Source organism: Vanellus vanellus (assembly GCF_965231255.1).
Source record: "Vanellus vanellus genome assembly, chromosome: 16".
NCBI classification, from domain to species: Eukaryota; Metazoa; Chordata; class Aves; order Charadriiformes; family Charadriidae; genus Vanellus; species Vanellus vanellus.
Window position 1 is genome coordinate 12894183 of NC_138921.1, and position 12707 is coordinate 12906889.

The 12707-nt window shown below is 55.4% G+C and overlaps 1 protein-coding gene across 1 annotated transcript in view; it reads left to right on the forward strand.

The window, feature by feature from the left end:
* Positions 1-12707, forward strand: part of NCOR2 (nuclear receptor corepressor 2) — a 258054-nt gene that overhangs the window by 128183 nt on the left and 117164 nt on the right. Inside the window, exon 6 of the mRNA XM_082491424.1 lies at positions 1783-1896. Coding sequence (XP_082347550.1) covers positions 1783-1896 — 114 coding nt within the window. The remainder of the gene's footprint in view (positions 1-1782; positions 1897-12707) is intronic.

The following is a 12707-nucleotide window of genomic DNA, read 5'->3' on the forward strand; positions in this document are numbered from 1 at the left end:
TTTTGACAACCACTCCCTCTCCCGTGCCTGTGCTGCCCCACAGCTGCCGTGCGCAGCGCGAGCTCTCCCTCCTCGCAGGAGCCGGTGGCCCCAGGAGGAGCCCGGAGGAGTCTGTTATTTCCTCTTTTGGCTGAGCAGTTCCTCAAACTTACTGGAAGGGCTCAGATGTCTCCTCCTGCCTCGCACTCATCAGGAGAGCAGGAGGTGCAGGTCCTATGTCAGATATACCCGCTGACCACGGTGATATTCAAAAGTGCTTTCGTAGATCCGCTGCTTTATAATTAAAGTTTGCCATGGCCTGAGCGGCTCCAAGATGGGTAGGAACATATTAAAAGATGAGTGGATGGTGGATCTAAAGGTGGATGTGTGGACGTGCTCCCTCCTGCTCTCCATCTCCCAAGGGGGTAGCTGGCATTTGAGCCGGCCTTGGGGCCGGGTGCATTTTACTGCATGTGTGGTGGGGTCGTGGTGGACACGCTCATGGAGCAGTTCTTGGGCTCCTGGATGTTTCTGCTGGGAGTGGGAGTGAAGCTTGGGATGAGACACACACCTTGGGTGACGTTGTCCCAGTGCAGGCAGACATGTGGTGCCGGAGGGGGTGGCGTGGTGTATTTTTGCATGCAGCTGCTGCACCTCAAAGCCCGGATACCATAAACGTGGAGCTGTGGCAATGCAGTGAAGACAGTAAGAAGGCAGAAGAGCCAACACCATGAGCTTCTTGGCACTGTTGTCTCTGAGGGCAGGTCACCCGGGTGATGGCCGTCCACCCCTACTGGTCTTTCTCTAGTTGGAGCCTGGACTGACTTGGTGGTTTCTGCTCAGGACAGCTTGTCCTGTATGAAGGGAGGAGAGGAATGAGTCTCAGAGCCACCTTCCCAGGAGAGCGTGATGGCTGATGGCTGGAAGGCAGCTCATGCTCTGCCAGTGCCCTCAGCAGCTCTTCCTGTGCCTGCCGGGACAGCCGGAGCTGCGTGGCATGTTCACGCTGCAGGCATTTGCAACCTCAGTACTTGGGCTCTCTATGAAAGTTCACCAAAGGGTATCTCGGTGGCCTGTGCTGTCCTCTGCAGGGACTCCTGTAGCTGTTGCTCACCCTCTTGAGCACTTTGCATCTCTCACCTTGGCTGGGAGGGCCGGCATGCGTCCCATCGGGCCGACTCACCAGAGGTGTCAGGGTTCACCGTGTTACTGCCTGCTCCGCCGTACTTACCGGCACGTCTGGCTGCGCGGTGCAGGGGCGGCCGACGCACAAGTCATTTCATCAAGAACAGTCATCCCGAGGCGTCTCCTCCAACCGCAGCATCGCAAGATAACGCCGAAGGTGGAGAGCAGCCCCGCTGCTCACCCCTCGCTCCTCTGCTGCTCCCTGCAGCGCGGCAGCAGCTCCGGAGGCTGGTACCAGCAGGGAGCTGGGCTGGAGCTGCGCTTCCCTTTAAGGGTTTCCAGTAAAATTGTTATTTCTAGCCTCGAGCCCTCTCTAGGAGGTTTGTTCAAGGCAGGTCCTCATGCTCCATGCCTAAAAAAGCGCCGACCCACCAGCACAGGGCTGGGTGCCCAGGGCGGGAGAGCGCTGCGCTTGCGTGGCAGGGGATGCTACGCAGCTCTCCTCCCTCTCCCCGTCCCTCCGCGGCCTGAGCCTGCCCGTGTCTCGCGGGAAACCTTCTGCCATGGCGGTTTCAGCCTCGGTCGCGGCACTGCCGAGAGTCTCATGTGGACTGGGACGGCTGCGTTTCTCGCTGTGACTCACCCTCCTCCTCCCCCCCCCTCCTTCTTCTTCCACAGCAACAGTTGGAGGAAGAAGCAGCCAAACCACCAGAGCCTGAAAAGCCCATCTCCCCCCCTCCTATCGAGTCCAAACATCGCAGCTTGGTGCAGATCATCTACGACGAGAACAGGGTGAGTCTGGAAACGATGGAAGTACAAACGTGCGGTCGTGCCGTGTCCCCCTGGCCGGGGACGGGGAGGTCGGTAAGGGGTAGGTGGGGGATTCCCCTGGGCGAGACCCCTGGGGAGGTTGAGGGATGGAGCCCCGTCGGGAATAGTGATGATGGAGGGCTGAGCCGTGAGGAGCTCACTCTGCCGTGTGGATTGAGCACAGATGTCTTCTGAAGAACCTGCCTGGGGGGGTTCCTGCCGTCAGCCTTAGATTTGAAGCATCCAGGAGGTGCTTCAGAGCCCTGTCTGTTAAACAGCTTATTTCATCCTCTCCCCTGGGAGTGAACCTAGTTGAAAGCTGCTCCAAAGGATGGGCTTTGGGGTGGGCTGCATGGATGGAGGGGGATATCCGTGATGCACCCATACTGGCAGGACGAGCTCTCCTGGCTGCCCCTGAGCTGCCCAGGCTGGAGCAGGAAGGACGTGGATGCAGCCATGGCTGGGTTTGTGGATATTTGATGCTGTAAATAGCATTAGCAAAGGTCACGCCGGCATCCCTGGCTCTGGATCTCTGCCTCGACCGCTCGTTTGTTGCGCTCAGCCACTGCCTGTAACAGCACCCTGAGGAGACGTGAATTTTGCCGTGTGCTTCAGAGCGATGCTGGGAAATTGGGCCCTTTGGTAGATAATCAAGCATATTCATTTTCATTTAGGTGTTGGATAAAAAGGATGATTTTGCATAAAAGGAAAACTACCAGTCGCTAATTATTTTGAATAGCGAGGCCTGCGATTTCACTGGGAGCTGCAGAAATCCAGGTGCCCGGCTCCTAAAGAGAAGGGGAAAAGAAAAAAAAGAATCACGTACCCTGCGTTCCCAGGCGGTGCAATTTTCCCGGTTTTCCTTTTTCCATCTGCTTCTCTCCCTGAGCAATAGGAAACCCAGCGCTGGCACGGTCTGTTCCGCGAGTGGGTGAAGACTGAGGTCGATGTGTTTGAAGCGGTAGCAAGCGCGGGCTGGTGCTAGCTTTGCAGACACTGGGCTTTGGGGGCAGGTGCCAAGTGCTCCTCAAGGCCGTTCTCCCTGTGGCACCACCAAATGCCCTCTCCAGGGGTCTTGGGCAAGACAGCTTATGCCTCCTGTGCAAGGCTTACGTCCAAAAAAAGGAGGTTTCAAACATTTTTATTCCTATTCCCTTGAGTGCTGTCCTCCCTGGACAATTGGGTGTACCTGGACCGTGCTATGAGGGGAAGGACGGTGCTGAGGCAGGGAAGGAAAGGTGATGTTTCCACAACACAGGAAAGACACGGACCTGCTGGAACGGTTCTAGAGGAGGGCCACGAAGATGGTCCGAGGGCTGGAGCCCCTCTGCTGTGAGGACAGGCTGAGAGAGTTGGGGGTGTTCAGCCCAGAGAAGAGAAGGCTCCGGGGAGACCTTATAGCTCCTTCCAGTACCTAAAGGGGCTACAGGAGAGCTGGGGAGGGATTTTTTACAAGGGCATGTAGCGATAGGACAAGGGGGAACGGCTTCAAACTGGAAGAAGGTAGATTTAGATTAGATATTAGGAAGAAATTTTTCACTCTGAGGGCGGTGAGCCCCTGGCACAGGTTGCCCAGAGAAGCTGTGGCTGCCCCATCCCCGGAGGTGTTCAAGGCCAGGTTGGACGGGGCTTGGAGCAACCTGGGCTGGGGGGGGGGGGGTGTCCCTGCCCATGGTGGAGGGGTGGAACTCAATGATCTTCAAGGTCCATTCCAACCTAAACCATTTTATGATTCTATGATCTTCAGCCCCTGCATCCCCAAAGGCCTGCGTTGGAGCAGCCCCCATTAGCAGGACCTGGCTTGGGGCTGTGTCCTGCCAGGCCTTTATCCTGCTTTGTCACCTCTTGTCTCTGCCCACCCCAGCAACAAGGTCACCCTTTTCCTTCTGTCTCTCTGAATCTCCCATCACCTCCTCCACAACAGACACGATCTACTCTCAAAGGCACTGCCACGGCCCAGGACAGTCCCTCGGGGTTGCTGCCCTGTCCCGTGGGTGGTGGCAGAGAGCGGGGAGAGCAAGTGTGGAGTTCTACATTTCTCCTTGAAAGGGCCTGGCCGTAACAGCTGTGACACTGTCACATACTGTGGCATCCATTTGTCAGTGTGCCCGACTTTATTCCGAGTTATGCTGATGCTCAAAGCCAGGAGTATTTTGCTATTGACCTTCGCGATAGGGTGCTCTCCTTCCGGGTGGGTGCTCAGCAAGTGGAGGTCGCGTCTAACACCAGATGTCTGCATAATTTCAAATCTGGCTCCGTGTTCGTGTCTGCGTGATCGCTGGGATGATGATTCTTCCCCAGTTCTTGTAAAGTCCCCTTGCGGGTAGCGTGTAAGCAAGCCCGTCTGTGGGCAGGGGACTCAAACCAAGCAACCCTTCCCTTTTGCTTGATAGAAACCGTAGCAGGCTGGAGGGAAGTTCCTCCTCTGAAGAAGACATCTATTCGCGAGCAATGGAGAGTCGGCAGAGCCTTGCTGGCCGATTGTAACGGCTGAGGCCGGGTGATGGAAGGACCCTTTGAAGGGTCACATCACATCACACGGAGATGCCGAGCTGTGGGCTGCAAGGGGAAGGGTGTGCTGAGCCTTGCCGGCAGCGTTGCCTTTGTCATGGCTCCATAACAAAAGTGGGATCCAGGATGCAATTGTCTTTCTAAAGGGCTTCTCCGGGCTGAGCTTTCATCCTCTCGCCTCTGTTGGATGTGTTTTGGATGCCTTTCAGTGATGGCTGCTTTTCCCCTTGCACCAGGAGGAGGAAAACGGGAAGAGGAAAGGACGTGGGAGCAGCATCAGTTAGGATCGTGGGTGCAAAAGAGCGGCTGGTGGTCGGCCGTCAGGTTGCTTTGGGTGGATTTGGTGGCAGCAGAGCATCCGGGCGTACCCAGCCGTGTGTCGGCTGTGGCTGTGCTGCAGCTTAACGCTTAATTGCGAGGTGAGCTGGTAGGAGCAACGGGCTGTGAGCCAGATAGAGATATACTGATGAAGAGCGGGGAAGGCCACTGAGCCAAATTTTAAGCCTTTCTGCCTCTTCTGTGCTGCGGAGAAGCAGTGAAGTTGGATGCCTGGAGGTCTGCCGCAGGAAAAGCGGCTGTAAGGGCTGAGCCAGGGCTCCAGCCTGGGCGCAGAGGGAGGAGAAGCCTGATTTACTCTCACGGCTCAGCTTGCGGCTTGCTTGAGGGAGGCAGCGCGCGGTAAGGAATGCAAATAAAGAGGATATTCAGGCTTCGGGAAGAGGCGAGAGTGTGAAGCACCCCAGAAGAGCTGGCAAAGCCTGAAATGATCTTTGAAGAGCAATATTGTGGAAGGGGGAGAAAGCCAGCGCTTGTGGCGGTGCCAGAGCAGGTGGGCGGCAGCGGCGCTTCGTGGAGGGGCTGTCGCCTGGCTCCGGTTTAATTTTTCGTGAACCGCGGGTCTGTGCTTCACTGAGCAGGCGGGTGCCGCCGTGCCCATTCCCACCGCTCCTGCCAGGCTGTGCCGGAGTTAGACACTGCGTGCAGTTATACCCCGAACAAAGGAGACACCAAAACCGGTCCATGGGAGAGAGGAGGTTACGTGAGGACAGAGCAGCTAGAAACGCCGGAAAATCAAGTTAGCCGGCAATTCTGTGACCTACTTTCCTTTTGGCGATAGCTGTGGCTTTGCAGGGGTGAATGGTTTCTAATTTTAGTTTATGGTTCATCAGGGAAGTCTATATATTTTTCTCACCGCCGCACCGGGTATGGATGAGGGGCTGGGATGCAGGTTGGCGCTGGCCTGTATCAGATTTTCTCAGAATTCAGGTTTTTTGATGCTAAATGCCTGTCACACTGGTTTTCCCTCTTGTGACCTATTTAACGTGTATGATTTGAGAAGTTCCTTGGTGTCGGAGAGGATAATTGTGGAAAAACGTGACCTGTAGTCCCCCTCTTGCCGCACTCTGCTGGACGAGTAATTGATTTCCAGAAAAAAAAAGGTGACTGTGCAGATCCTACTGGGGAAGGACAGAGAGAAGCTCTTCTGGACTGCAGTGAAATGCTGTCCTGTGAGGCTGTGGTTGCATTTGGGAAGGTTTTCGGAGACTTGGTTTATAGAGAGGCAGTTGATATTCATCATCACTGAGATGCCTCCTGCCATGGGTACGTGCTGACTGGGGCCACTTTGTCTTGTCTCCAAAGACGAACTGTGAAGTTGCACCCTGAAAAGTGCCTTTAGGGAAATGTTTGCGGTGTAACACAGAGAAACACACATGCCTGTCTCCAAGCCAAAATTTCAACTGTGAGCGCAAACTGTACCGTTTCTCAAAGGATGTATGAGAATGGAAGTTAACATTTTTGGTACCATCCGTAGACTAAACTGCGAATAAACAGTGGGCAGCATTTTCAGAAGCACCCGAGTCCTATTTTCAAAAGTGCTTTTTAGTTCTTGAAGAGATGTTTGAAAACAGCGACGGGTGCTCAAATCCCCAAGGTTGTTCAGAAGGTGCAATTGGGAGCTCCGAGGACCGTTTCGGCTGCAGGGCGCACGGGTGCGGGATGGGCTGTGTTTGCCCATCCGCATCACCCCGCTCCGGGAGCCGCCTGCTGGCAGGATGGCGCGGAGCTACCTGGGGAAATGGGGTTGGGATGGGTGTCTCCGTCGCTGCTAGAGGCTGACAGCGGTGCAGGTGTTGGGGGATCTCCTAAATTAAACTGTGTGAGTGACCTTTAGTGCTTCCCCTGGTGGGGGCAAAGCTGCGTCTGACACCTCTAAGGTGGTGGCTGTGTGGCACAGCCTCCTTGCGGGCTTTCATTTGCCCCTCTGGGATGCGTTACTGTATTGAGAGAACGTGCCTACCTTCCCCTCAAAGCCCCATAACCAGGGCAGAGCCTCCGTATACATTTTTAGCCGTGGCTTTATTCCGCTGGGCCATTTGTGGGATTCCTTGCATGCGTCTTCCCCTGAAATTGCTTGAGCGTACCTGGGCTTGAGGATTTTTTTTTTGTGCTTCAAATGGAAATTTCCAGGTCCCTGGCTAAGCACAGGGAGGAGGGCAGCGTTGGTGTTGCTCCGGATGGCTCTCCGTGCCTTTCCTGGGACGCTGGGCTGGCTGAGCTCTCCTTGGCAGCGCGTCCTGGAGGATGCTGCACCGTGGCGGCCCTGGCCGTGCCAGCAGCCCACCAGCGCGTGACTTTGCTGGGTGAATTCTCCCCCAAGTCCCCTGCGTGCCCAAAGTCTCCGTGAGCTGCCGTGCTCGCAGACGTGCTTGCACCTTCTCTCCGACCGTCGTGACAACGTGGAGCCTGCGCGCCCCCATCGCCCGCTCTCTGCCGGCCGCATCCGGGTGGTCGAAGGCTCTCCGCAGACCTGCCGTGCGTCGGAGCCAGGCAGGATTCCCGCTGGGAGACCAGCAGATAAAAAGCAGCCTCCGTCCTTGTGTCAGACCTGTCCCTGCAAACAAGCACACGTCAGCTTTCCTCTAAAACATTGAGCTCATTTATCGGAGAGGGAGAGGTCGCGTCAGGACACGGCGTGACTTCGCCCTCCGTCGCTGTGCCAGGGAGGGGACGCCGTGCGCTGCGACCCACCGCAGCGTGCCGAGGGCTGGGACGAGTGCCCCCCTGCACACTGCAGGTGCCGACGGCTCGTGGCCACGCGAGCCCATCCCTGCTCCGCTGTCAGCCCTCCGAAAAACTGGGTTTGATGCAGTGGAGGCGGTGGAAGCAGGCAGCAGCGTCTGTCTCGCTCTTGGGATTTGAGTCGGTGGAAATCAATAAGATTAAATTTTAATTCGTTTTCTGTCTCAGTGCCTGTTCCTTCAAAAGGGCACAGCTATCTATCTATAAATTCAGCATTATGCTGTAAAATTGGAATTCAAAGGATTGTTTTGAACTTTTTCCACCCCCCGCTGCTGTTGTGTCTGTGCAGAGCCTGTTCCCAGCTATCCGTTTACCCTCCTCAAATACCTTCATAAAGCATTAATGCCCCATCCATAAATAAGAGAATAAATAAATGAACACTTTTAGCATTGCAAAGTATAATCTAGCCGTTAACTACTCAAAGGCACTGAGTGTGACTCAGATCCCACAGGGATTTTATGTCTGTATAACTCTGATTTTCTATGAACTCCCGATTTACATTAGAAAGGGAAGAATCAGACCTGCATCGTCAGCATGGAGCTGGCGCGGTAAATAAAACCTTATCACTGAAACCGCTTTCGAGCGTTAAATCTGCAGGTTTTTGTTTGTTTTTCTTCTTCTGTTTTTTTTTTTTTTTTTTTTTTTTCCAAATTCTAGTTTATGTGGTGGTCGGGGTGGGAGCGTTTCATATTTGGCTGCTGAAAGGGCCGCTTTTGTTTGCGATAACTTTTATTCTGGGATTGGCTCGGTGACGCACGACGGGCTTTCAGATAGTCCAGAGGAAAAGGGGAAAGGTCTGTTTTTAATGGCTGCTTCAGGATCCGGAGTTCCCGGTAGATGCATTGACTTAGAAGCTTTGTCCATGATTAACCCAGACCAGATAATGCTGTGTCCTGTGTTTTCAGGTCCTGGAAATCAGGATGAGAAGTGCAGAGAACCCAAATCTGTCCGGGGGGAGGAGCGTGGACCCTGTGGCACGGCTCCGGCTCCTTAGGTGGGGGGACCAGAGCTTTCCTCTAACTGCTCCAAGTGCTCAGACTTCGATTTCTAAAAGCCGCCTGTGCAATGGCAACGTTGTCAGCAGTTTGGCAACGGCAGAACGTTCAACAGTGGTTTCCAATGGCAAAGCCTCGTTAGCACCTTGCTTTAAAATTAATATGCCTTCGAACGGCACCGTGACCTTGCAGACAGCAGAGCACGATGCTATGTCTGTGCGCAAGCGGAGACCCGGTTACGGTGCGGGGTTCACCCCTTGCCTGTGGATGGAGTTACGAGCGAGCCAACCACAGAAACTGGCTGGCAATGACTAGCCAAAGCCGGAGACCGGCGAGCCACCTGCAATGAGTTGGCGTGTCACGCTCCACACAGGATAGGCAGGGACTGATATTAACTCCAACGTGACCCGTTTCCTCAGTTTTCTTACTTTTTGTGATGAGTCATTCGTAACCACCGCTGCGCGCGTCCGTCCGCTGGCCCGGCCCTCGGGGACGGGGCTGCATCGCTGCTGCTGCGGTGGGGAGGTGGCTGCAGCCGGGCGCGGGGAAGCGGGGAGCGTGCGGGGCGCCCGCATCCCATGGGCGCCCCTGGAGAGCATCAGCCCCTGGGCCGGGTGAGAGGAGCCTGGCACATCCCACCCAGGCTGACCAACGTCCCGTAATGCTCACGGATGTTTGGGTTCAAGAAGAGCCCGGGGAGGGCAAGCATCCTTGGGCTTCCGCGGTCCGGCTGGGAGCACCGGTGGTGGCCATCCCTGCCGGCTGCAGGAGCTTTCCCTTCCCACGGCGCCAGGGCTCATCCCACCTGCTTTGTGGCTAACGGCTGGGATGGTTTGGCTCTCGGAGAGACAATGCTGAGGTTTAAAGGGGGAAAAAAATTAGTACCCGTGGTCATAGGGATGAAAACCTTACCCATGAAACCGGCACTGCCAGGTCGTGGTTTGGTCCCAGCGGATCTTGGCACAGAGGGAAGCGCCTTGAAATCCCCCCCAGACTGTTTGCTTTCTGCTTCGTGTAGAAAAGTGTCTCGCCTGAGGGTTTCCATGATTTCTCCTGGCTTCAGCCACGCTTCTCCTGAATTTGAACAAACTCTGACTCCAGCCTGCCTCTTTGCCTCCGTCGCTCCTGCAATTCTGCCTGTCCCCGGGACATCGTGCTGCCGGGACAGGAATTTTTCCCAGCGCCGCCCTGTGCGCCACTCTCCCGCCTCTCCAAGGGCTTTGCTTATCTCCATGCAGGACATGGCCGGTCCCAAATAGAAACCCTTCCATTCCCCAGCGCTGCTGCCTACGGGCTGCTATAAATAACCCTGGGAGCACGGTTCAGCTGCGGCAGCTTTGTGCTGCATGGAGCCGTGGCTGGAGTCGGTCCAAGAAAATGCCGCCTCCTAATTTCAGATCCGCTTGCTCAAAATAACTCTTGTGTTTCCTTCTCTTCCATTTTTAAACTTTGCTTTAAGAAGAGCCCACGCAAAATCCCAGACTCTCCCTCCTCTGGTTTCGGATGCTCCGCTGCTTCGAGGGTTGGCTCGTCATCCCCGCGGGAGCTCGCACGGCCGGGAAGTTGCTCTCCTGCCCGCTTCCCCCTCCCGTGCCTATTTTAAGTTCCTTCAAAGGAAAAAAAAGGGGCTGGAGTTTGCTTTGGAAGCCAAATGCTTTTCAGGTGAGGAGGGAGATTTTTTGAAGTCTGCAGGGAGGTTTTTGTTGGGGGCGAAGGTGTCTTTAGCTCCGGGCTTGCTGGAGGAGCGTGAGATGGGGTAAGAGCTCTCCCCAGCCGCGGTCCGCCTGCCCGTGCCCCTGCCCCTGCCCGTGCGCAGGGAGGTTCTCTGGGGGCAGATGCTGCTGCCTGCCACATCTGCCCGTCCCCTTTCGCATCCGCGGGCCCCGCAGTGACACAGAGCAGTGTTTGCCGTTCAGCTGCACTTCTCGAGGCACCGTGATCGCTCCAAAAATGCGCATGGAGGACTCGTATGTGATGGGCTTCACCTCTCCATCCAAGTCACGCTCAGACGTGCTCCACGTGAGTGTCTCTGCCCTTGGAAGTGCCCGCAGTGTGCCCGCGCCGGTGCCAAACCCAGAGCCACTCTACCGGAGCAAAACGACGCTGATGGTAAATGGGATGGCAAAATTCAGCCTCGGGGCTTCAGTCCCTCCATGAACGCCGCTGCTCCCAGGGCTGTGGCAATACTTCAGGACTCTGTACCGGATCGGGAAAAGGGGTCATTAGCTGCTTACTGTGGAGCTGCAGAGGGACTATAAAACCGGTGGGGAATCTTCATGCATCTCCCCAGAAGTAATGGCTGGATTTGCTGCCTGATACGTTTCTTTCTGTTAATCACAGGGATTGCAGGCACGGATGGGGCTATTCAGCAGGTGTCGGATGAACCCTTTGGTTTCCTTCTGCAGGATCAATCACTGAATGTGCTCCTAACGAAACCAGTATTGGAACCAAGCCGTAGGTGGCTGCGCCTTTGGAAAGGAAAGGATTTAACAGGGCTGCCGGTAGCCTCCGGCAAAGGTCCTGTGGATGTAGGGGGAGCTGCCCAGTTTGAGGTTTGCCTAAATTCCCCAGCCAGGCTTCTGGCTCGCTGGGTCTCCAGGTGGGAGTGTGTCTCCCTGTGTCTGTCTGTCCTTCAGGATGAGCCGCAGCATGGTGGGAACCTTCTGCTGGGTGTAATATGTCCTTCCCAATTCCGCCGCCAGCTCTCACCTCTGTCTGCATGGCCTTTCAGACAGCTCATTACGGCTCTGCTATGATCTGATAAATGCAGCGAGGAGCATCAGCAATTACAGTGGGTGTCAAGTGTTAATTGGGCAGCTTTCGAGATAGAGGCATTTCTTTGTGTACGTACAAAGATATGACGTGCTCGGAATAGCTTCCCCTCCTGATCTTTCGTTCTGGAGACGTGTATATTACAGTCGGTTAATGCAAGACAAATTATGTCATTCTTCTTGATTCGCCACATGTTCTGCCTATGGTGATTTGCCTCTGGGTTGTCTCATTAAGTTGTCTAAACATGGCAAATGCAGCAGCTGAACGCACTCGGCTCTTTCTCGAAGTTAATCGCATCATGCACACGGGCCTGCAGCATCCTCGCTTCCTTGCTGTGCCCTCCGCCGCTGCCAGGGCTGGTGCCCGGGAGAACGGGCCTCTGCTGGGACCGGCTGCCTCGAGCTGGGGCTGCCATCTTCCACTCACAATTACGCTGCCTGCAGTTAATTGGGTTGCTGGTTTTTGTCCCAGGTATGCATCACAAAAAGCTTGGGTAAGCTGATGCTTCCCAGCGGTCGGCAGGAGGGCAGTTGGCCAAATCCCCGTCTCGGCAGCAGATGCAGAGTATTTTGCAGTAGTTTTAATGACCCCCCCTGCAAAATCTTCCCCTCTGGTTTTAATTGCTTAAGACTTCCGAATGCCGTGGTGCTGATGTTTTCCAAGGTCAGCAGATTTTATAGCTCATGGAAACCAAAATGTTAAGCTCTGGCTTGGAGACCTCCGTCTCCTGATGACTGTTTCCAAGGGGCACGTCCCCGGGCAGACTTGCCCTGTTCCCGTTAACGGAGTCAGGTGTGCAGCGGTGGAAACATCTGTTGCTTTGGGGGGAGCCGGGCTGGGCTGTGTGGCTGTTGGGTTTCTGGCCTGGGCCGCCTTTGCTGGGCTTTGATTGCCCCATCATCAGCTGGAGCATCCTTGGGGACGGCAGAGCCGGGTGCTGTGTTAGCCGGGTCCCTCCTGCCTTCGTTAACCCGGTGGGAAATCCCTGTTACGGGACAGGCTCTCGCGTGGAAGAGGCGCACACTCTGTAGCAGATGTGGTATTTTATGAGGAGGGTAGATACATGCCTCTTACGGCTTGCACCACGTGTTATGCCCTGTTGATCTGAAGCTTTGCGAGTGCTGTGCTTGGCGAGTGGGTCCTGGCGCTGGGGATCGCTTTGCTTCCCCCGTGGGTCAGGGCCAATCCCTCCTTTCCCGTACGTGTCAAAGCACCCTCGCATCGGCAGCAGTCTGGCGGGGGAGAAGAGTTGGGAGCAGTTTATTGCAGTGCGGAAAATGTAATCGCCATGTGTCAACACATATCTCCTTTCCCTGAAGCCCGAGCCCCGGGTGAGGGCAGGCGCTTCCTTCTGTCGCAGCTCTTTCCCAGCATCTCCCAGGCTTCGTTCTGGGATGCTCTTGCTATCCAAACACCCATCTCCATCACCAGGAC